The following is a 22,686-nucleotide window of genomic DNA, read 5'->3' on the forward strand; positions in this document are numbered from 1 at the left end:
TGCAGCAGCATATCCTGACCCTGTGTAGGAATTTGCCCCTCGCTGCTCTCGGTCGGTTTTACTGCAGAGCCGACCATTTCGAGGGGCAAGCCCCTGGGGTCGGGAGTGAATCTGCAGAACAGGGAGTGGTGACAGTAGTGACAGGCAAACACCCACATGAGCACTTGCCAAGCGTAGCCTTTGTGGATCGTGGCCACGACAGCAGGCTGAGAGGGAGCATCAAACCCAGACATCCTGACCTTACCCACTAGAGCCCACTGCTTCCGCCGAAGGGCTGGGAACAATAGCCAGAGGGAGGCATTACTCTGAGCCTCTCAGGTACCCATTTCCCCCATTTCCTCTCTGCCCCGGGGCTGCCAGTGTGACAAAGACAGCTGCTCTCCAGCCCCGGGATGGCCCCTCTCTACACCAGCTCCTTGGACTGAAAATGCTTGGCGAGCTTTAGCGTGGAGACTCCATGTGCAAAGTTTGGCTCACTGCTGTGTCCACATGCCACGTGAACCCAGCCAGCGCTGCCTGCCCCACCAGCTACCCAGCTGGGCACTTCGGCAGCTCTTCCATGATCCCCTCTAGATTTTTCCATCCTTCCCATCTCTGGGGGATGGAGCTTCAGCCTCCTCCTATCCCGATACCCCCTGGAGACAACACTCTCTGCAGGGGCTGAGCCTGCACTCCCTAACGAGGTGAGGCGTGGACAGTAAGGTTAATTGCACGCAAAGGGCAGGACAGCACAGAGCAGCCTCTCCAGCTGGATGACAGCTCCTGTAATTGCTGCCGGCCTCTGCTCTGGGGCTAAATGCAAACCCGGTGACCTGTGCTAAGATGCATTAGTGCCACTAAATATCCCCAGGCAGTGATGGGCAGTGCCAAGGCGCTGCCAGCCTCGGCAGCTGGTCAGATCACAGTGCAGAGAGGGGCCACAACTCAGCTCTCTCAGAGGGAACCCCCGGGAACCTTCACAGAATCCGGGTGACAGGCTGGGGGGACATCAGGGAATCCCCCCGCCCCAGTGACCAGACAGAATGGCAGCTCCAAGGGTGTCTGGACTGTGCCCTCCACTCCTCTGCATCCTTCCCCCACTGCTCTCCTCGCTGCCCCTTCACACTTCTCCAGCTGTCCCCTATGCTAAGATCAGCCTCCCACCCCGTGGGCCAAGAGCTAACCCCGCCTTCCCCCCTTCCCCAGTGCCTCTCCTGTACACCATCCTCAGGGGCCTCCTGGGTCTGAGTCGTCACCCGGCTTGGGGCCTGAGTTTGCTTTAAGCTCTTGGGGGCAGGGGCCTTCCCAATAGCCCCCCACTGAGTGGGGCTGGGGCTGGTTTCAGAAGAGGTGGGCGACGGCTCAGCCTCACACCTGCTCGGCTGGTTTGCCTGCCCAAGGACATCGCTGTCAATGCAGTGAGGGTCCTCTCTGTCCTGTCAGGGCGGGAAGGGGGTGGAACTGAGCCTGTCAGAAAAGCTGCTTCCACAGCGGCCCCTTGCAAGCCCAGTCCCACTGTACCAGCCGGGCAGCACAGGTGCAGGAGCTGGGGGAGGGCGTCTCTGCAGCTCACCCGGCACATGAAGTCCAGCAGCGTGGCTGTGATGGCAGGGTGGGGCTTCATGGAGTGGTTCATCACCAGAATGGCCGGCTCTGGAAGGCAGAGAGCAGGAAACTGGTCACTCTTCACTCCACGCTGAGCGCCAACACTCCACGGGCCCCCGCTGAGAACGGGGGACTCAGCAAAACCTCCCCTCCACTCACCCAGAATGAGGGCAAGATGCCCCATTTGGATCCTACACACCCCAACCCCATTTGCACTCCCCACCTCCCTAGAGTGTGGGCTTCGGGTCCAAGCAGGCCCTGACCTGACCTAGGGCAGAGCAGTGCCATCTGCTGTCACTCCTGTCGTTCCTGCCCTTGCTCCAGTGGATCCCAGCGGCCCCCCACCCTGGGGCTCAAGCGGAAGGCTGTGAGATCAGCCAGCCAGCCAGCCTCCCTCCCCCCCCATGCTCTGGCCCACACAGGCAGGGGCGCTCCGTGGCCAGCCACAGAGCCCAGGGGAGACGTCTGCTGCTGCAGGCATGGAAACCACCGCTCAAAGCGGCTCCATCAAAGCAGCTCTCATGCCAGCTTGCAAAGCCTTGTAGGAGTTCAAACAGGGCCGGGGGGCGGAGTGGGGCTGTTTGGAGACAAGTTATCAGGCTCTAGCGAGCTAACAGACCCCGTTATCATGGCCCGCTTTGGAACTCCCTCCCTGACCGCTGTCCAAGCGGAGAGCTCCTGGCTTTGGCTGCAGGGGCCCTGACTCCGGAGAGGACTGGGCTGCACACTGCCAGGGGAGAGAGATACCATCCTGTGCTCACCAGCCTTCCCACTGCTTTGTGCAGAGTCGAGGGGGCTCCTCCCCACAGACACTGGGCATGTGGGATGGGACCCACTGTGGGCTAGCTGCAGAGGCGCCTGTCCCTCTGGGAATGGACTGAGAACGAATGAACTCGCTTCAGGCAGGGTCACGGACCCGCTGGGGACAGCTGTCAGCCCCTAAGGAGGGAGAGGCGGAAGACTCCCTCTCCCAGGCCACCCCCTCGAGCCGGCCAGACCCCACCTGGCTGCGGGTTAGAGGCTCTGTGGAGCCAGGCCACACTGGAAAGTTCAGTAGTGGCTTGGAAAGCAGGGGAGTTCAGCGCTGGGAGGGGGGCAGGGGAAGAGGGCTGGGCCGTCGCCCCCAGAGGAGGGCGGGGAGCCAGCGAGCCCATGGTACCTATGTTCATGATGTTGTCCTTCTCGGGGCTGAAGAAGAGCCAGTCGTAGAACAGGGCGAGCTTGGCATTAGAAGCAGCAACGTTGGACTAGGGGAGGAGAAGCCACATGAGGAGGGTAGCAGCAGTGTTCCGCCGGCCCGCACCCCCACCTATCTGCCCCGGCCCCGGCCCCTGCCCCTGCCCCGGCCCCGGCCAGGACTCCTGGGTTCTGTTCCTAGCTCCAGGGCTCTCATTCCGTTCTGCAGCCTTGGGCCCGGCGTAGAGCTCCCCAGTCTGGAAGCTGGGGGTCACATCCCCTCCCTCCCAAGGGGGTGGGAGGATTCAGGCTTGAAAAGTGCTTGGAGGTGAATGGTTCTGTGTTAATAACTGCAGCATGGGCCTGGGGCAAAGGCAACTCTTCCCGGCCCCTCCTCCCCAATCTCCACACCCACCCCGCCACCCAGGGGCCCAGAGAGGAGGCCTCGCTCTGCTTTGGGAACGAGACGGCATTTCTACAGCCTCTTCCAGCAGAGGAGCTCCCAGGGCTTCCCCGGCAGGTCATTAACCTGATAGGGAAACTGAGGCAGAGAGATGACAGTGCCTGCCCAAAGGGCAGCCAGCAGCAGAGCTGACACTGCAGGTCAGGTCTGGGGTCTATGGCCAGAGCTGCGGCTGGGGAATCCTGGAGGGAACGTGCCTGCTCTGAAGCTGCCTTCAGCCGGAGCAGAGACCCCCGTTTCCACCGGCAGCACGTCCAGCTGCACCTGACAGGGCCAGTGGAGCAAGGAGCTCTTTGCAGTCTGCTACCCCGCCTCCCACAGGAGCAGCTCTGTGACCAGGCCCCACCAGGACAGGTCAGTGGGTACATTTTCATTCCCGTGTTCATTCTCTGCATCGCCCCCTTCGAAAGGATCTCCCCTCCAGCAGCTGTCCCGTCATGGCTTGTGTCTGACATGCTCAATCCTGGCGCTGGCCAGGATAACAAACAGCGAGCAGCTGAGGAGAGAGGATGATATGTTCCCAGCAGCGCTCTGGGCCTTACCAGCGTCTCACAGAGAGCCACACAAGTGCCTATTTGGGCAGGATCCCGCAACGCCCCTGGAGAAATGGCTGCTGGACTGTAGGCAGAGCAATGCCATGTGGCATGAATGAGGCCGGGAGTGGAGTGGGCAGTGCGGGTGACTTGCCCAAAGTTACACAGCAATGCAGGGGCAGAACCAGGCTGAGAACTCAGGAGTCCGGAATCCCAGCCCTCCTTGCTGGGACACAGAGATCCAACTTCCTTTTGGAAAATCCAACCCATGTCTCTGTCATGCACACTCCCCCAGCTACTTGCCCAGACAGCGATGAGCAGGCTGGGCTCTCTGATCAGCACTGGGTATGTTACCCTGCTCCTCCCTGGTGCATGGATGAATCAGGGGGGACATGGCCCTGCCCCACGCGCTTACCGTGCAGGTGGTGAGCAGCCAGCCAATGATGGCCCAGCGAGGGAGGATGTCGGAGCTCAGCACCTCGTTGGACGGATGGACCACCCCACAGATGTAGCGGATAAGGTCACAGCGCAGGGACTGGCTGTCTGGGGTGGACAGGTACTGCCGCTGGAACCAGTCCTGGTACCGCTTCTGCTGGCCAAACCGCACCTGGAGGGGGAGGAGAAACACAGGTAGGGGCAGACACACAGAGTCTGGTTCAGAGACACGAGTATCTGGGAGGACAGGCCTGGGACACAGAGCCTTCACTTCGGAGCTGCCTCAGTTGCAATCCACTGGAGGCTGTGAGTGGCCAACAGTAGCTGCAGTGACTTTCCAGCACAAACAGCCACCCCCCATCCCCAGGCAGCATCAGCAGAAACCGAAGAACGAAAGGGCCCCAGAGAAACTCCAGCCACCATCCCCCATGCACCAAGGGCAGGTTTCTCCAACAGGAAGGACAGAACTGAGCTTTCTGCCAGAGACACGCCCTGCGCCCCGATGCACCCTCCAGAACCCAAGTCCAGCACTCAGACCTTTGAAGTTCGTTTCCTTCCCATAGCAAGCTGCCGCAGCACGGGGAAAAGACAAGCTTCGCTTGCAAGGGGAAACAAACCCTGCCTGGCGTTTGCGCACCAAGAAAGGCTAACCCTGGCATCACTGTGGAGTTCCCGTTCCCTCTGGGAAAGGGCTGCAGGTTGGCAGAGCTCAGCTTACCCACCACATAGCAACCATATAGAAAGAGCAACCCCCCAGAAATCAGCCAGCCTGCAGCAAAGTTCCCTGCCAAACCAATGTAATGCCTTTTAATGAGTGTCTCGGGCATGCTTCGCTCAGCACTGGCCGGCCACCCTTCCCTCCCTCCGCCGGCGTACGGAGGCCAGAGTGGAGAAGGCTCATGTTTTTAACCCCCGACTCCTGACTCCAGCTTCCATGTCCCCCGCATTGCAGAGATCTGCTACTCCGGGCCCTGCTACCCCAGCCATGCAGAAACCGGCACCAGCTAAACAACTGCAGCTGCAGAGGGATGAGCTCTCCTCCGCCCGCCCCACGGCATCACACACTGACAGGGGGCTAGAAGGCTATGCCTGGCCCAATCAAAGGCCACTAAACCAGACAGCCAAAGTAAACACTCAACGGGAAGCCTTTCTATATCTGGGGCCAAATTCTATTCTTGGCGACATTTGGTTTACCCCAGAGCAACTCCAATGAAGTCATAAGGAGTGACTCCAGATTTACATGGCTGGCAATGAGCAAATCAGCTGGTCCACCGCTCTCCTCCTGCCACGCCCCTCTCTCAGGGGAAGCTGGAGTTGGCTGAAGAACCAGCTTCCCTGGAAAACAAAGGGAAAGGCTGAGCAGGCCCAGCCAAGGGGGCGCCACTTCCCCCATTCTGCTGGCCCCAGTGGGTCCATGGCAACCAGCAGCTGTCGCTCAGTCACTGGGTTAAATCCAGACCAGGCCGGGGCAGCTGATCTCTTGTTCCCTGGCCCGTCCAACCACTGCCCTGGCCCCCTTGTAGAGAGGGGACTACCTGGGTCCCAGGCTGTGAAGCACCCTCCCAACCCCAGGGTGGTCTCTTCAACCCAGGGCTGAGCCACTCCAAAGGACAGCCTGGAGGGACCCTGCTCTTACGGGGCTGGCTCTGGGGATTACCGGAGGCCTCTGCTTTCCAGAGCTGTCAATCTGGCACCTTCCCCAGCGCTAAGGTCACACTTACTTGCCTGCAACTTCACCTGCACAGAAACTGGCCTTCACCCAGCTGGCTGCACCAGGAGCAACTGGGGAAGGAGGATGGATGGGACAGGATAGAAGCTCTCCAAGGGCCCCCACCCTCTAGAGCTCATGCACCCCCAATTCCATTGTGACTGATGGTACCCTGATTCCCCCTCCCCTCTCCGCCAGCTGGGATCCCTCTGGAAGAGCAAAGCTGTTACCCGGGACGTCATGAAGAGCAGCTTGGTCTCCATGTCAGGGGTGAGCCGACAGGCCAGGAACTTGCGAGAGGTCCTCAACTGAAGGAGCTGCAGGACACCTAAGAAGAAGAAAAGCCAAGAGGTCTGTACCTGCGCACACCCAGCCAGGTTCACCATGGCACCTGCGGAGAGCCGATCCCACTGTCCGCACTGGCTCCTGGCCTTGCAGTGGCTCCGAAAGTTCCTGTTAGACCAGAGCTTTGGGTATTGGGAAGGGGTGGAGATTTCACTCAGGATCCTGCGCTAACCACTAAACCATGCTCCCTCCCAGAGCTGGGAATGGAACTCAGGAGTCCTGTTAGCAGAGCAGATTCCCCATCCCTCCTAGAGCACCCCTGGGAGAAAGCATGAGGACAGTTTGGGTTTTAACTGGGGTAAATAGGACAAGGACAAATGTAAGAGCACTGGCTTCTCTCAGACCACAGCACTGACGCAGGTCAGCCCCGGCGCAGACCGGAGGCATTCTCCAGGGGCTGTGTGCGGTGGACTGCAAGAACTCGTGCTCCTAGGTCAGTGAGATGCTGACAGCCTCCCTACTGCAGGGTTTGGGTCAGCCACAGCACAAGCACGGCAGGGCCGGCAGGGCTGCAAGCTCCACCTGCTCCACTGCCGAGCTGTTTCCAGAGCTTGTTCACTCTGACCCCTCTCCACCAAGGCTGCCAGCGACTGTCAGCTGGGACGCAGCCACCTGTCTGCCATGAGAGCCGCCAGCTTGTCTCAGCTGCCCACGAGCCAGCAGGCCGACAGCAGCTCTCTGCTCCATTGCTAATCTCAGCCACCAGCATTCATTTGGGACCCCACGGCATGGCTGTCCCATAGCACTGGGGATGTGGGTCCAGTTTAACCCCGGCACGTCCTCAGGGCTAGAGGAACCCCCGGAAGACAAAGAGGGGAAGAGAGGTATAGATGAACTAGGTTCCAAAGGCCAGAGCCAGGCAAGGTGTGAGAAAGGGAGCCATGATAGCGGCAGAGAAGGCCTGTCATTCCTTGGCAGGACTTGACTGATTTACAGATCTGTTCACTCTGATGCAGGCGCAAGGGGTCAGAGTTACGGACACCAGGTGCACTTTGGTCTATTGGCATTGAAATCATTTCAATACCCCCGAAACCCCATCCTCACCTCCGGAGGGTGGGTGGAGAGGAGGAGAAAAGTTTTGCCTGCTTACAAGCTCAGAGCCCGAACGGAGAGAAAGGAGCTCTGCATGGAGTGAGCTGCACATCAGGGAAAGGCAACCTCAAAAAAGCCTTGCTTAATAAACGCTCCAAGCACCCACCAGGCGCTCGGGAGGGAACGAGCGCAGCTCCCTGCGTTCCCAGCTCTCCTGCGGGGCCAAGACCTCCCTTCTCTGCCAGCCCCAGCACTTCGCAGCACGCTCTCCTGGGCCTGGCCAGCCTGCACTAGTCAGGGGGTGAGGTTCGCAGCACAAGGGATTGAGTCAGTATCAAATGCGAAAGCAGACGCAAATAGCCAGCTGCCAGAGGGAACTGCGGGCCTGCCGAGTGCTTAGGCCAGGCTCTTGGCAGCACGCACAAGGGCAGAGAACAGCAGCAGTACAAAACCAAACACCCACCAAGGAAAACTGCAGTAGGAAGATTCTGGCGGGGGGGATACCTTATGGTGAGGAGCCAGCTGTGTGGCTGCTGTGGAGAGGAGATGGCAATGGGGACAGTTGCTGACCGATTTCCCTGGGTGAGGAGGGAGTTGCTGGGAAGCTGGAGTAGCGCTTGTGAAGTGCCCAGGCCCTCCAGGGACGAACAGCCTCAGTGTTCAGCGGGAGAACTAGTTGGTGATCAGGGTAAATTCTCAGGGAGTTTAGAGTGGAAAAAAGATGCAGGGCTGAGCACCTGGAGACTGAGGACCTCTCCCTACCCTATGGATGGGCAGGGCTGCGCACACCAAAGCCTCCAGCACAGCGTCCCAGCCCTGACACCCAGGGACCCTCCTTCAGGGGTGAGGGGAGCTCAGTTACGGGGCCCCCTTCAGCCCCTGGCCTCTCTGCCGAGGCTGCCAAAGGGGAAGGAGGCTGGAATCAGGAGGCTTAATGAGGTTTTGATTAGAAGACACATGTTGCGAGCTTGCCTGAGTGGAACCAGAGTTCTTTGAAGTGCTATTAACACGGCCCCCCAGGACAAGGCATTGGGATAGCGGACTTTCAAGTCCTCCTTCAGAAAGCTCATTAGAACTGCTGCAGACAGCTAACGAGGAGACGACCTCCAGAGCAAGGAATAATTTATACTGAGACATATAGAGATCTAAAATAAAACAAGGCTATTTTAATCTGGCCTGTGCAGGGAGCTCTGTAACGGAGTGTTCCTGCTCGTCAGGTGTGCCAGCATACTGGGGAAAGATAATCACAGCAGCATCTGCTGCCCTCGCTCGATATTTCAAAGGTTCCCCAGGACTCTTTCCCAGGGAGTTTGCAGAACTCAGATGCTTTCTATCATTGGGATCCACCTTCAGCTTTGTTTTCAGTTCAGACAATTAAAAATATTAATTACAATGAAGGACGCTTTAAGTCCAGAACATGTAATCAAACTGCACCATGTTTTCCTGGGGTCTGGCTGCCTTTGTAATTAAAGCTGGCTGAATTATTGATCATGCCATCTGGAAGACTCAGAGCCCAGATGTGCACCAGGCCCTTGCGGTATGTAAGGAAATATGGAAGCCACTTGGGGACAAAGCCTGTGGCAGGAGACCCAGCCCAGGCTGCAGCCCAGCTCCGTAATCCCCACGGCCAAGGGGGCAGCAGGCAGGGCAGAACTTACTGTGTTTAAGCACTGGCCAAGAGTGGCTCTGGAGGGGAATCTGGCTCTGCCAGAGGTGGACTCATGAATGGCCTTTTAGAGGTGTGCGCGCAGGGGAACCCTCTCCTCTGAGAGCCCAGCAGAACACACCAGGATATCAGAGCTGAGAAGCAGCCAGCTGCTCGAACTCTGCTGAGGACTTACGTTCGGCCCCAGGTGAGTCATGGAGCCCCGAGGAGGAGGGATCTGCTGGAGGGGAACAAGCCCTTGGGGGACACCGGGACGTCCAGCTTCTGCACTGGATTCTCCCCACATTGCTCTGCCCACAGTCCGGGAGCGCAGGCTAAGCGGTGCTGACAGTCCTCACTCACAATCGCCTGCCCCTCGTGGTTGGCTGCGCCTAGCTGTGTGCATCTAAGAGGATGCAAAGGTGCGTACGCACAGATGCGGGATGTCACGCGCGGCTGACCTGCAGCCAGAGAGCCCCGGCAGAGCTCCAGGTGCTGCTGGCTGTGGCAGGGTAACCTCCCCTGTGCCCCACCTACCTGTGAACTGGGCACTCAGCGCCTGCGGATTGTGGATAAGGTCTTTCCAGAGCTGCTCAAACTCGGGTATCCTAGCAACGTTCTGCAAGAGTCTCACCAGGTCCCGGCCAATCATGAAGCAGTCCATGAACTTGGGGAAGGGAGAGGAGAGATCATGTATTGTTTACCTGCTCCTGAGGAGGGGGCTGTGGGGAGGGGTGGGGGGAGGCACCGGGAACATTCAGTTCTTGAACCTGGGAGCAGGCTCTGGATGATTCACTCTTTGCACAACATTTCCTCTCCTGCCCTGGCAGGCTGCTCCGCTTTTGAAGATAGCAGGTTCTAAAGGGGCTGGGTGACAGGAGGGAAGGTCAATGGCTATTTTAAAATGTTCTCTAGTGTAAAACAAACAACGGGGCCGTAAATCTAGCGCTTCATCTCCACAACTGTGGACAGTCTCTGAAGCTCAGCCCTTGATGCTTGAGCAGTCCCGCCAGCTCAGGAGAAGGCGGGGGGGGGGGGTGGAGGGGAGACAGATGTGGGGCACAGGGGCTGACCCCTACCTGCTGCAGAGAGCCATTCGTGCCAGCAGGACTGATAACCCTGAAGGGAAGCATGGCCCCAGAGTCCTCCAGCCTCCTCCGCCAAGCCAGGGGTTCTGTGGCTTCTAGAGCACAGGTGGGGATTGGCTGCACACCACAGAGATGCTGGCATTTTGGGGGGCTGCAGCTAGACGATAAGAAGGCATCAGTGCCTGTGATGAGCTTGAGGGAAATGGGCCTGGACCTGGGACAGAGGCCCCACAGGAACTAGCCCCATAAAACCAGCTGTTCTCAGTGCCAGGGGGAAGAGAGCTGGGCTGAGAACACGCCAACCAATGGGCAAACTTCCAGCCAGGCATGCAGGGAGCAGAGCCCACCGCTTCCGATTTCACAGCAGCTGCAAGTGCTGCTGCCTGCACCCCAGACACCCCCAACTGTATGGGACAAGCTGAAAAGGTACACAGATTGGCAGGGCTCAGGCTCCTGGCGGAGGAAGGACCAAAACCACGTGTCTGCTGGGACAAACAGGTCCCCCCCACCCCCACAACTGCACCCAGGCACTCCCTCGGAGGGGGACCTCTCCCCCTACCAGCACCCCAATCACACAGCCCCTCACCCGTTCCCGGAGCAGGGAGATACAGAAGTCCACCTCCTTCTGGCGCAGGGCCTGGAGCTGCGAGGTGCCGTGATGGTCCACGATGAGCCGCAGGTACGTGTACACAGCCATGGCAATCAGGATATTGCTCTTCAGCACCCACTCTCTGGAAGCAAGCAAGGGACAGCACCTTGAGCCAGCACCACCCTCCTCTCCAGCCAAGACCTGTTAATCGCTCTATTAGCATTAATCCCCATCCCAGAAATGGGGAAATCGAGGCATGGGAGGAAGCAACTTCCCCTAGGTCACACAATTCAGCAGGTCCTGACCCCCCAGCCCTGCTCTAAACACTGGATCACACGCTTTCCCGGAAGGGGTCAGGAGCAGGACTGAACAACTTACCCGGACTATAGCGAGAGCCAGTCACCTCTACCCTGCAACCTGTTATCTGTTAAGACCCCAGGCCCATCAAATCCAGCTTCTTGCATCTCCCAGCCCCCTCCCAACCAGGAGTTGGCACATGCTCAGCCCGGCTCACCTCCGTGGGAAGCACTCACCACACAGGGATACAGGCTTTTTCATCCAGCATTAGTGTGCAGGGTTCCCCACTTGGGGACTGAGTTACAGCTGGCCTTTTTAAAGCCGCATGAAGAGCGGATGGCACAGCCCTATGCTCAGCTAGCCTTTAGCTAGTGTTATAACATCGGTACCTCCTCCTCCTCCCGGCCCCAGCTTTGTGCCTTCCATCATGCTTCCCACTTGGTCTTGGTTTATGGAGGAGATGGTACAATGGGATAACATGGTTTTGGAAATTAAATATTCATGGTAAATAGGCCCAATGGCCTGTGATGGGATATTAGATGGGGTGGGATCTGAGTTACCCAGGAAAGAATTTTCTGTAGTATCTGGCTGGCGAATCTTGCCCATATGCTCAGGGTTTAGCTGATCGCCATATTTGGGGTCGGGAAGGAATTTTCCTCCAGGGCAGACTGGAAGAGGCCCTGGAGGTTTTTCGCCTTCCTCTGTAGCATGGGGCACGGGTCACTTGCTGGAAGATTCTCTGCTCCTTGAAGTCTTTAAACCACGATTTGAGGACTTCAATAGCTCAGACATAGGTGAGAGGTTTTTTTCGCAGGAGTGGGTGGGTGAAGTTCTGTGGCCTGCGTTGTGCAGGAGGTCAGACTAGATGATCATAATGGTCCCTTCTGACCTTAGGATCTATGAATCTGTGCCCTCATCCACCAAGTGCTGACCTTCCGCCACACCCCAGCCCTGCCAGCAACCCCTCCCCTCTCTGCCAAGAGCCTTCTCACAAGCTGTTGCCTGGCTTCTCCTATGTGCATGGCCAGCACGCTGGGGAAGGGTGGGTTTCCCTGTGTGTGCAGTTCTGCATACATTGACAGGGCCATGCAACCTCGGGCCAGCTGGGGCACCCTGCAGGGTAACTGGGTATGCCAGTGACAATGGGAATCAGCTGCTGGGCCATAGGGAAACTTGGCCTTAGTGTAACTTTCTGCACCCAGCAGCTCTCTCACGGCATCAATAGCCAGGACCCAGTGCACACAACGCAGGGTAAACAGAACTAGAGACATCCAATGCCGGCATTAGATCGCACAAGATGAGCTTTCATTCTTCCCAGCTCAGCCTGTCAGAGCAGATGGAGCCAGCAAATGTTGTGAGTGTCCAGACCAGACAGTCACATGCTACTGATGTTAACGAAGCATCAACTTTCGAACAGCAGCTCCTCGTTTCATCAGGCTGCAGTTCTGGGCTGCCACCCCGCTCACGGACTACGTGCATCCTACGGTAAACAATGTGGCGCTGCCGAAAGATCCGGATCCCCAGGGCTACGGGACGAGTGGCAGCACCGGAGGAGGCTGTGCTTGTCCCCGTATTTTCAGTGAGCACAACGAGAACGGCTCCGTCAGCCTTCAGTAACACGCCAGCTACCAAGCTAGGTGCCCCCTTCACCTGGCTGAACAAGAACGCGAGGAGAAGGAAAGGCAAACGAACAGGAGGGTGGGAGCACCGAGGGGACGGGGGAGGACCTGGAGTAAGCAGCTGTGACTGAGAACGGCGTAACCACCAGGGAGATGCACAAGGTTGTAGCAGAGGGGCTGGGAGCAGCATCAGAGGAGAGACATTTGGGCAACACACTGGAGTCAGTGCTGCAGGGACCAGAGAAGCAGGAGGGGCTGGGAGACCAAACAGGCCTTTCCCTCCAGTGCAAGTCCTAGCTGTGTATTGCACCTGCCCCACTCGCAGTGCCCGGGTCTCTAACCTGGGCAACTGGCTCCAGCCTCCGACAAGGATGGGCCCTCGCAGGCTGCACAGACAGTGACACTCCTGGTCTGCCGGGCCTGGGGGGACCAAAGCTGGCGTCTTCCAGAAGCAGATGCATTCTATCAAGCCAGGCCAGCAGCTGACTAGGTTTTGCTGCCAATCTAGCTAGTTACTTTGACCACCCTCCCTGTGCAGTGCCCCAGGCCCTAACAGGCTCTAGAGGACAGGCACACAGGAGTTCTGGGGCTGAGACCTTCGTCCCCTCACAGGCTCTCGCCTGCTTCCAGCACCACAAAGAACCACGTTTCTGTAATTCCATAATGCTGCCATTTACCTAGAGTGAACTATTCCCTCCGGACCCCTGCAGCATCAGAACCGATTCCCTGAACGCAATGACAAACATTGCCGGCCAGTAAATTATCCAGCCTTGCTATTTGCAGCCATGAACTGGGAATGGGCCAGAATAGCTCGGTGCCTTTAGCGTGATTGATAATCACCCCCATTGCTCAGCTTGGAGAGCTGTAAATCAGAGCCCTGCACAAGGGTCACTGCGTATGCTGCAGCTGTAACTCCAGGAGATAATGGTTCAATGGCAAATGAGTCAGCTGCCCTAAATCACCCAGGAGGGGTGGGGGGAAGAGCCCCCGAAGATGTGACTAGTGTTTGCTTTCCCAGGCACTCTAGACTGCCCCTAACCCCTGTGCTCGCACACAGCTTAAACAGGCAGTCGAGCTGTCTGGACTGGCAGCAAGAAGCGGGGGTTGAAGTTGCATCTGGGCAGTGCCTGGAATCATTAAGGAACGAAGCCTGGTAGGCTGTCAGGTCAGTTTCCTCCCCTCGCCCAACCAAGATGCGGACGAATATAAAACCATTGTCAAAAGGGGTCAAGAAGCCGCCAGCAGCCCCAGGATTAACAGATCCGGCAGGCAGAGCAAATGAGCGTCATGTTCGCTTGGCCACTAGTGGCCAGTGGCTAAATTATCCAGTGTAGCAGTGGTGGCGGGCTCGCCTCCTCTCCAAGCCAGCCAGAGCTCAGGGAGTGGCTCTGTTGTTGCTGTATTTAATTAAACAAAGCAGTCGACATTCTGAATGCAGAATTAGATTTTTCTCATGTGCTGTTTAATTAAAGTCTTGGCTTCCCCCTAATCAAAGCATATAAATCCCAGCAAAGAGCTGCAGGTTCTCCCTGCAGGCTCCCTCCCAGGGCTCAGCTCTGTTTGTGCTCAGACATTCTCTGACCTGCGTGTGCTGTGAAAAATCGAGCAATGCCTCCAAATCGGGCTTAGCCTTTCCCCTCACATCGTTTCCCTGACAAACTCCTACCCCCAGGGGAAATCTCCTGTGATTTAATGTGCTGGGCTGGCTCCTGCACATCCCAGTCCAAATGTGGCTTTGAATCACATGGGAGAGAAGTTGCTTTTCCCCCAGCAAACATTTTCTAGTCATTTGTTCGCAAGCAAAACCATAACATAATTTGGCAAGATGTGCAGCCTGCTTCAGAGGAGCCCCTGGAGCAGAGCAGCCACAGTGCCTGGGACAGGAACTGGCAGGGCAATGCTGGGCCCAAGGACAGAACAGCAGGGGTTGGGGGCAGAGGCAGGACTGAGGTGCATCAGCTGAGCTGGCAGAGGGAAGCCCTAGCAGTGCTGACCGCTAATGGTTACATAAACACGCGGACTAAGAACTCCCAACTGGTTTCTAGGCCATAGCAACAAGTCCCGGGCCGGCCCCCTCCAGCCCTGCAGGTTTGTAGCAGATGCGCTAGATGGCACTGTGTGGCAGCGTGTAGGGAAAGGCCTCCTGCACAGTGGTACGCGGGAGCTGAACCATGATTGCTAAGCGCAGCAATCAGTAATTTCAGGAGAACTGCTGTTATTATAAACAGTGAGTTGTGAAAATCAATCTATTTAAAAGTAACACCACCGCCCAGCTAAGGGCTACACTACCAAGTCTGTTTATCATCAACTAGCCCCCGCTTTACCAACAAAGGACAATGCAGAACCCGTAGGACAATGTCTCCCGATTGCCTGGCCACAGCAAGTCATTGAAGGTTGCAGCCCCTGCGAAGCGGGGAGCTGTTGTTTAAGCACAGGAAGCTGACAAAGATCAGCTCTTGGGCAATGAATTCCAAACCACTCCTCTAAGAGGAACACCCTCCATCGGGACTCTGGAAAGTCAGGAGAAAAATATTCCTAGGAAACTGCCCCAGAGAGTCCTGGATGTTCTGTCCATGGCACAAGATGACCAAGTCCCATTGTTTCAGGGGGAAGCTGGTCACATACAGGGGGAAGGCATCACAGCAGCACATTGCACAACTGGCTAGGAGCATTATGGGATATCAGCTTTCTGTGACCCACCACGCTAGAAGAACTGATAGTCTGATCCTGCCTGGCATTGCCAGCTGCATTACAAAACACCCAAGAGGTAACAGCCAGTAGTGCCAAGCGGGACACCCGGGAGGCAGCCAACACACCAACAGCTGGTGTACGCTGCCGGCCCCAGCGCTTGGGAACAAGGATTTTGTGCTTATGGGGCGTGCTGCAGCCATGCGGTGGATTTCATGACAGGAGAACAAGGTCCATGCCCTGCCATGGACTCAAGGAGAAGCCATGTTCTGCTTTGGTCAGATCCAGTCCAGAGGGGCAGGTTCAGTTCCTTGCAATCCCAGTGCATCACCCAGCTGACAGCCCACAAGCCAACCTATGGGGACATCAACATGTCTCCACCCACCCCACCCCAAACACACAACCCCTAACACACCCCTTGCCATGCCCAAGCAGGGAGGTCTCCATTAGCCCCACGGATGACCAAAGAGCCAGTTCTCCCCAGCTCTCCCCATCACAGGCCAGCCCGCTGCTCCCACCAGTCAGAAGACCGCTCCCAGCAACACTGCTGCCTCCCACCGCACCATACCTTTGCTCAGTCAGTATCTCAAGGACGTTCTCTGCCAGCCAGATATTCTTTGCCGTCACATCCCCACCTGCAACCAAGAGCACAGCATGGGAGCAAACAGCTACTTACATTAATTGATGTAATTGTCTGTGATGTCAGCTTTATCCCAACCAGCCACCGTCTCTGCCCCAGCCCCTGCGAGGCAGAGCACCATAATGACAGTATTTTCCTCCCCAGCTCAGTACAAGCCTCACATCTGGCCCATCCTGCCTGCTACAGAGGTACCTGGCTGCTTCCAAGCACGTGTTCAGCATGTTCCCAGAAACAAGCATGGTGATTGCCATCATTTTCTGTTGTATACAAAAAATGGAGGGGGTCTTGTTCCTAGAGCATGCTTGAGAGAGGAACTGTCAGTTTCTGGAACACAGAGTCAATATTGACCTTTCTGGCAAACAGAGTGAGAGGCAGAAAGGGAAGAGATTTGGTGTTTAGGGGAGACGGGAAGTAAGAACCAGACACTTTAGAGAATGCCTGGGACAGGAAAGCAATCGGTCGGGTAGGAAAACGGGGAACACTGCTCCACGCATTTAGGCATAAATGTAGGATTGTGAGTAGAGCAGGCGCCTAGGACTCCTGGGTTCTATTCCCAGCTCTGCCACTGAGTCACCTCATGAGCTTGGGCAAGTCACCTCTCTCTGGGCCAGAAAATCTGCAAAGCTTAGCGGATGTCTGCAAAGTGCTCTGAGATCTTCAGCTAAAGGCCTGATGGGAGTGCAAAGTCTTGTCTTGGATTCATAGATTCCAAGGCCAGAAGGGATCATTGTGATCATCTAGTCTGACCTGAATAATACAGGCTATAGAGCTTCCCAAAATAATGCCTAGAGCAGAGCTTTTAGAAAAACATCCTGTCTTGATTTAAAATTGCCAGTAATGGAGAATCCACCACACCCTTTGGTAAATTGCCCCCATGGTTAATTACCCTCACTGTGGAAAAGTTGCGCTTTATTTCCAGTCTGCGTTTGTCTAGCTTCAGTTACCAGCCATTAGATCATGTTATGTCTTTCTCTAGTAGACTGAAGCGCCCCTTATTACATGTGTTCCCCATGTAGGTACTTACAAACTAATGAAGTCACACCTTAACCTTCATTTTGTTAATCGAAATAGATTGAGCTCTTTGAGTCTTTCACTACGAGGCAGGTTTTCTAATCCTTTACTCATTCTCGGGGATCTTCTCTGAACCCTCTCCAATTTATCAACATTCTTCTTGAATTGTGGACACCAGAATTGGATCCCAAGGATCCCAGCGATGGTCCCACCAGTGCCAGATACAGAGCTCAAATAACCTCTCTGCTCCTACTCGAGATTCTCCTGTTTATGTGCTCTTTTGGCCACAGTGTCGCACTGGGAGACCAGGTTCAGCTGACTGTCCACTACGATGCCCAAATCTGTCTGAGACACTGCTTCCCAGGAGAGAGAGAGCCTGGCCTTTATTCCTAGATGTATACTTTTATATTTAGCCATCCTAAGCTGGTCAGTCCAGATCGCTGTGAATCAGTGACCTGTCCTCTGCATTATTTATCACTCCCCCAATTGGTGTGTCATCAGCAAGCTTTCTCTGTGATCAACTTATGTTTTCTTCCAGGACATTGATTACAATGTTAAAAAACGCAGGGCCAAGAACTCATCCCTGCAAGACCCCCCCTGGAAACACACCCGCTCAGTGGCAAGTACATTCTGAGACCTGCCTGCAGTGCTGTTGTCGCTGGTCAGTCCCAGGATGTGAGAGAGACAAGGTGGCCGAGGTAATATCTTTTACTGAACCAACTTCCACGGGTGAGACAGGAGAGCTTTTGAGCGGCACTGAGCTCTTCTTCAGGTCTGGGAAAGGCACTAGTGTCACAGCTAAATACAAGATCAAACAGCTAGCACACACTGGTCCCTTAGAACATGAGCTAGCTACTTATGCTAACCTCTCTCTTTGATCTTGTATTTAGCTGACACACTCTTAGAACTTTCCCCAGACCCGAAGAGCTCCGTGTAGCTCGACAGCTCGTCTCTCTCGCTAACAGTCATTAGTCCAATAAAGGATATCGCCTCACCCACCTTGTCATTCCGAAACCTAACGCTTAGCCAATGTTCAATACCTTTAACGCGTGCTTTCTCAATCTTCATTGACTGAATCCCGTATTAGCCGCTCTGAGATCAACGTAAAGCTGCTAAATCTATAATTACCTGGATTATCCCATTTACCCTCTTTAAAAACTTGGCACATTTGCTTTCTTCCAAACTTCTGGAACTTCCCCAGTGCTCCAAGACTAATTAAAAATCAATGTTAACAGTCCAGAAAGCTCCTCAGCCTGCTCTTTTCAAACTCTTGGATACAAGTTATTTGGACTTGCTGATTTAAAAATGTCTAACTTTAGTAGCTTCTGTACACCATCTTCCAGAGATATTAGTGGAATGGAAAGAGTGTTATTATTACCATATGATGAGACACACCTATTTTTCCCCCCAAACTCAGAACAGAAATATTTATTGAACACGTCTACCTTTTCTGCATCATTATTGATAATTCTACCATTTCCATCTAGTGATGGAGCAATATCATTGTCAGGATTCTATTCGTCCCGAATATATTTCAAAAACACCTTATTGTCCGTAACTCTGGGGCCACAGATTTCTCCTTGTGTCCCTTTGCTTCCCTTATCAATTTTCCACAATTCCTGAGGGAAAGTCCTTACTATCAACTTTCCCTTTCTTCCAGACATGTTTCACAGCTGCCTTCACTTCCCCTCTAAATGAGATCCCCAGCAAGTCGCCAGCACGAAGCTGGAGCACTCTGCTAAAGGTGCTAGAAGCCCAGAGCTGTACTCAGACGTTTGGAAATACAGAAGCGCATATGAGGCACGCTGCAAGCAACTGCAATGTGATCATAACAATTAAGGCATCATAAAAATAGCAAAATGCAGGACAGCAGCGTCAGAGTAGAATGGGGCCCCGCACAGGGAGCCTCAACTGAAGGGAAACAGGGACACCATCACCATGTTTATTACATTGTGCAAGGGGGCAGGATAGGGTGGGGGGGGGGCACGGTTCATCCTCAGCATTTGGCCCCTCCAACCCAGCCTTGCCCTCCCCCTCCCTGCAGCCGAGGGGATGGTTTCCATTGCCAGCTGGGCCAGCCCCATGTCATAGATGTAGACAATAAAAATGAAATGTCAAGTTTTATTATGCAATGCAAATTCCTCCTCCCTGGACGTAGGTGCCTAGCGCTGACGTGTGGTGACACTGCGCTGTGGACCTGGAATGGCACAGAGGGGGCTGTTTACACAGAGAACCAGGGGGAGCAAACGAGCTGTTACCACACTGCCAGGCCCTGGCCCTGCCCCTCTGGAAGCGTTACAGGCCCTGCAGGGGATGCGAGCACCCCCCTCGGCTGCCCGTATGTCAGAGATGGGTCAGGGCTGGTCTCAGTGGTTCTACTGTGCCAGGCCACAGGAGCTGAGATGCTGACAAGTTGAGGAATCCACACGCCCACTGGCTGTTCCAGAGACTTTATTGGCACTAGGCTGCCTAACCTCACCCTGCTTCTTGCTGGCCTAACCCAGGGATTAACCCCTCACAGGGAGGACGCAGATTCCCAGGCCTAAGCAGCAGCCCCACTAGCCTCTCCATCCCCTGACAGGTAGGTTTAGCCGGCTCTTGGAAACGCACCACTGCTGCAAAGCGAGGCTCTGAGAGCTGGGGGTGAGCTGCCTCCATTGCAAGTCCAGACCCAGCCCAGCTCGGGCAAGGCGTCATAGACCCCAAGCAAGGCAGCGTGCTTTGTTCCAGCTGCCATGGGGTGGATCTCCTGCTGGTGCAGCCATAGCTGGGCAGGGCCCTGGGGCAGTGCAGCGCAATTGGGGCCAGTCCCTACTGCTGCAGGAACCCGGCCCAAGGCAGCACTCACCTGCAATCTGCTTCATGAAGGTCATGCAGACGCCATCTGCCCCAAGCACCCCGCTCTTCACCAGCTCCCGCAGCAGCCACACCAGCTGGAGACAGAGAAGAACAGAGCCAGATTGAGAGGGGGAATTTGATGTGGCTTCAAGCGCAGATCCCGGCACAGCCTTGGCCACAGAGCCATGACTACACCTCTGTGGCACAAGACAGACAGACCGCCACAGCCCCAAGTTCACTAGGGTCACATCTAAGAGGGTGTTAGCAGCAATGGTTGGGGGGAGGACACTCATCCAACATTGCTCTTTCCTCCACATTCCCTTCCTGCTTACGGTTCCAATCCCGTCACCAAACCCCAAGATGCTGAGTCCCTTGTCCCCTTTCCGCTCTCACCAGGGCCGATATCAGGTTCGACTCCAAGGCAGTTCTCCTCTCACCTGAGTCCGACAGGCATCCTGCAGCTTCAAGTATTTTTCCATGAGAATCTGGTTGATCTTGTTTAGAACAATGTTCATGCCATCTCGGCTCACCAACGCCAGATCCCGGTAACACTGCAGCAGAGACAACGTGGGGGGAGATGGGTACAGGTGACTCCACCTGAGCAGCATAGCGAACGGACTGATTTATAAAGCCCCTGATCCTGGCTGAGGGCTTGGGACACTCAATAAACTAGCACCAGAATCGGCATGTAAGGCAGGAGCACCCCCGGGGATCCAGGCAGAGGGAATAACCGGGGATACTGTGTTGGAGAGCCAAGCTCCCTTCCCCTCAGACCTGGCCTATCGCTGTCACACCAAGCTAGAATTTTATTCCACCGGAGTCCCCTCTCAGCCTCTGTGCTGGTGCCTTTAAACACTGGTTCATGGGCTAGCCCAGTTCTCCTGCACTCAGAACTCCCCCCAAAGGCAAGGCTGGCTCACAATGGTGGTGAAAGTTGCTGGATCGATGGAGCTGGGGCCCAAAGCGCTCCACACCCACGCTTCTTGCCCCCCATGTTCTGCCCTGCCGAGACCAATGCTAGAAGTGAAACAGCAGTTCAGTCTGTGGCCCATTTAGTCCTCAGCCTCTCCACTTGTGGTGCAGAGAACAGCACATATGGAGGTCTGGCCTGGTAAAACCCCCACACATCCCAATCCCCAAAGCCTCCCCCCTACACCACTCCCGGGTCTCAGACACCAGCCACAGTTGATGCTGCACCTACACCAGTCAGGGTAACTAACTCAAGCACGACAGGGCTCTGGCTAACCAGTGGTGCCCAGAGTTGCAGCAGCGAAAGCAGGCTACTCCCATGCCACCTGCTCCTTCCCACATCACTGCTAGCCGTGGATGGCTTCCCACTCATCAAGCAGAGACCACGGGATGGGCTGTTAATTAGCCTAACTTCAGTTCACAGACCAACCCATACCACTGAAATCCTGACCCCCCCCCCTCGCCCAGGGCACACCCTGAAGACAGCCAATTCTAGGCGTCACATTCTCAGCAAAGGAAGGGCCTTTCCAAAAGCAAGTGGCCAAGGTGTAACCAGCTCTGACAGCTCTCCCTGGCTTCCTCTTGCCTCCTCTCCGAGCAGTGGGATGGGAGTGATTAGGAAGTAATTTGCTAAGTCATTCCACATGAATGTTAATTTGTGCTGTTAAATGTCATGCTATTCCGGAGAGCAGGGCTGTGGTCTCATCATTCTCCTCTGGAGAGTTAATGAGGCCCTGGAAGAGCTCTTTGATTGGACTCCCCACGCTCAGGTGCTCTCCCCCTTTCATGCAGCACCTGAAGGGATAAAACACTCACGCAACAGGTGGAGGTTTCATGTGGCTTTTTATCAGTCTGAGATGCTAAAGGAGCTTCCGTAAACAGGAGCCAGGGCCCAGCCCGCTGAGCCGCCTGCTGCCTCCCCAGGGAACGTTGGCCTTTAACGCCAACCTCAGGCAGCTGCCTCGCTGGCTTCAGCCTAACACACACCACTGCAACTCCTGCAAGGCCTGCGAGTCGCAGAGATGGAAGGGGCTGATGGGATCCGCTGGTCTGGGACTACACCCCACGCTAAGCTCCCTACTGCTTTGTCCAGTCTCAGATGACCAGGCTGCTACCTCTTCCCACAGGACTATGCCAGAGTCAGCACCCCTCCTGGTGCAGATCTTACCTCTTCCTGTCCTTAATTACAGCCAGCGGTGAGCTGGAGCCAGTTCGCTAGAACCGGTTAAATTTAGAAGCCCTTTTAGAACCGGCTGTCCCGTAAGGGACAACCGGTTCTAAAAGGGCTTCTAAATTTAACAACCGGCCAAAAGTGGTGTGCTCCGGGGCTGGAGCACCCACGGGGAAAATTTGGTGGGTGCAGAGCACCCACCAGCAGCTCCCCGCCCCGCACCCGGCCCCAGCTCACCTCTGCTCCGCCTCCTCCCCTGAACGCGCTGCCCGCACCGCAGCAGGTAACCCGGGGGGGGGGGGGCGACATAGGGGAACCGCTCCCCACCCCAGCTCGCCTCCGCCTCCCTGGGCCTGAGCACGAAGCCGCCGCCTGCTTCTTAGCCCTCCCAGGCTTCCCCCTGAAGCCGGGGGCGGAGAAGCAGAGCGGGGCAGCGCACTCAGGGGAGGAGGCGGAGCGGAGGTGAGGTAGGGCTGGGCGCAGAGCTGCCGGTGGGGCTCTGCACCCACCAAATTTTCCCCGTGGGTGCTCCACCCCCGGAGCACCCACGGAATCGGTGCCTAAGGTGCCACTTTTGATGTGATCAGTGGGGGGAGTGGCCGCTCCCCCTGCTCCCCCCTAGCTACACTACCCCACCCCTAGGAGCCAGAGGGACCTGCTGGATGCTTCCTGGGAGCCGCCCCAGGTAAGCACCACCGGGACTCCCCACCTCGCCCCCCGGCAGGTCCCTCTGGCTCTTAGGAGCAGGGGGGGCACCCATCATGGTGGCCCATGAGACCCTCCTGCCCGGTTCTGGGGGCAGTCAGGGGACAGGGGAGGGGGATGGATAGGGCAGGAGTCCCGAAGGGCCGGGCC

At 56.1% G+C, this 22,686-nt stretch overlaps 1 protein-coding gene across 1 annotated transcript in view; it reads right to left on the reverse strand.

The window, feature by feature from the left end:
- INTS3 (integrator complex subunit 3) overlaps positions 1 to 22,686 on the reverse strand; it is a 69,704-nt gene that overhangs the window by 30,496 nt on the left and 16,522 nt on the right. The window contains exons 4-12 of the mRNA XM_077840910.1: positions 20,129 to 20,242; positions 19,702 to 19,786; positions 15,771 to 15,837; positions 10,596 to 10,740; positions 9,459 to 9,588; positions 6,130 to 6,227; positions 4,172 to 4,363; positions 2,744 to 2,831; positions 1,553 to 1,632 (exon numbers count right to left, since the gene is read on the reverse strand). Of these exons, the coding sequence (XP_077697036.1) occupies positions 1,553 to 1,632; positions 2,744 to 2,831; positions 4,172 to 4,363; positions 6,130 to 6,227; positions 9,459 to 9,588; positions 10,596 to 10,740; positions 15,771 to 15,837; positions 19,702 to 19,786; positions 20,129 to 20,242 (999 nt within the window). The remainder of the gene's footprint in view (positions 1 to 1,552; positions 1,633 to 2,743; positions 2,832 to 4,171; positions 4,364 to 6,129; positions 6,228 to 9,458; positions 9,589 to 10,595; positions 10,741 to 15,770; positions 15,838 to 19,701; positions 19,787 to 20,128; positions 20,243 to 22,686) is intronic.

The sequence above is a fragment of the Eretmochelys imbricata genome, chromosome 24, assembly GCF_965152235.1.
Source record: "Eretmochelys imbricata isolate rEreImb1 chromosome 24, rEreImb1.hap1, whole genome shotgun sequence".
NCBI classification, from domain to species: Eukaryota; Metazoa; Chordata; order Testudines; family Cheloniidae; genus Eretmochelys; species Eretmochelys imbricata.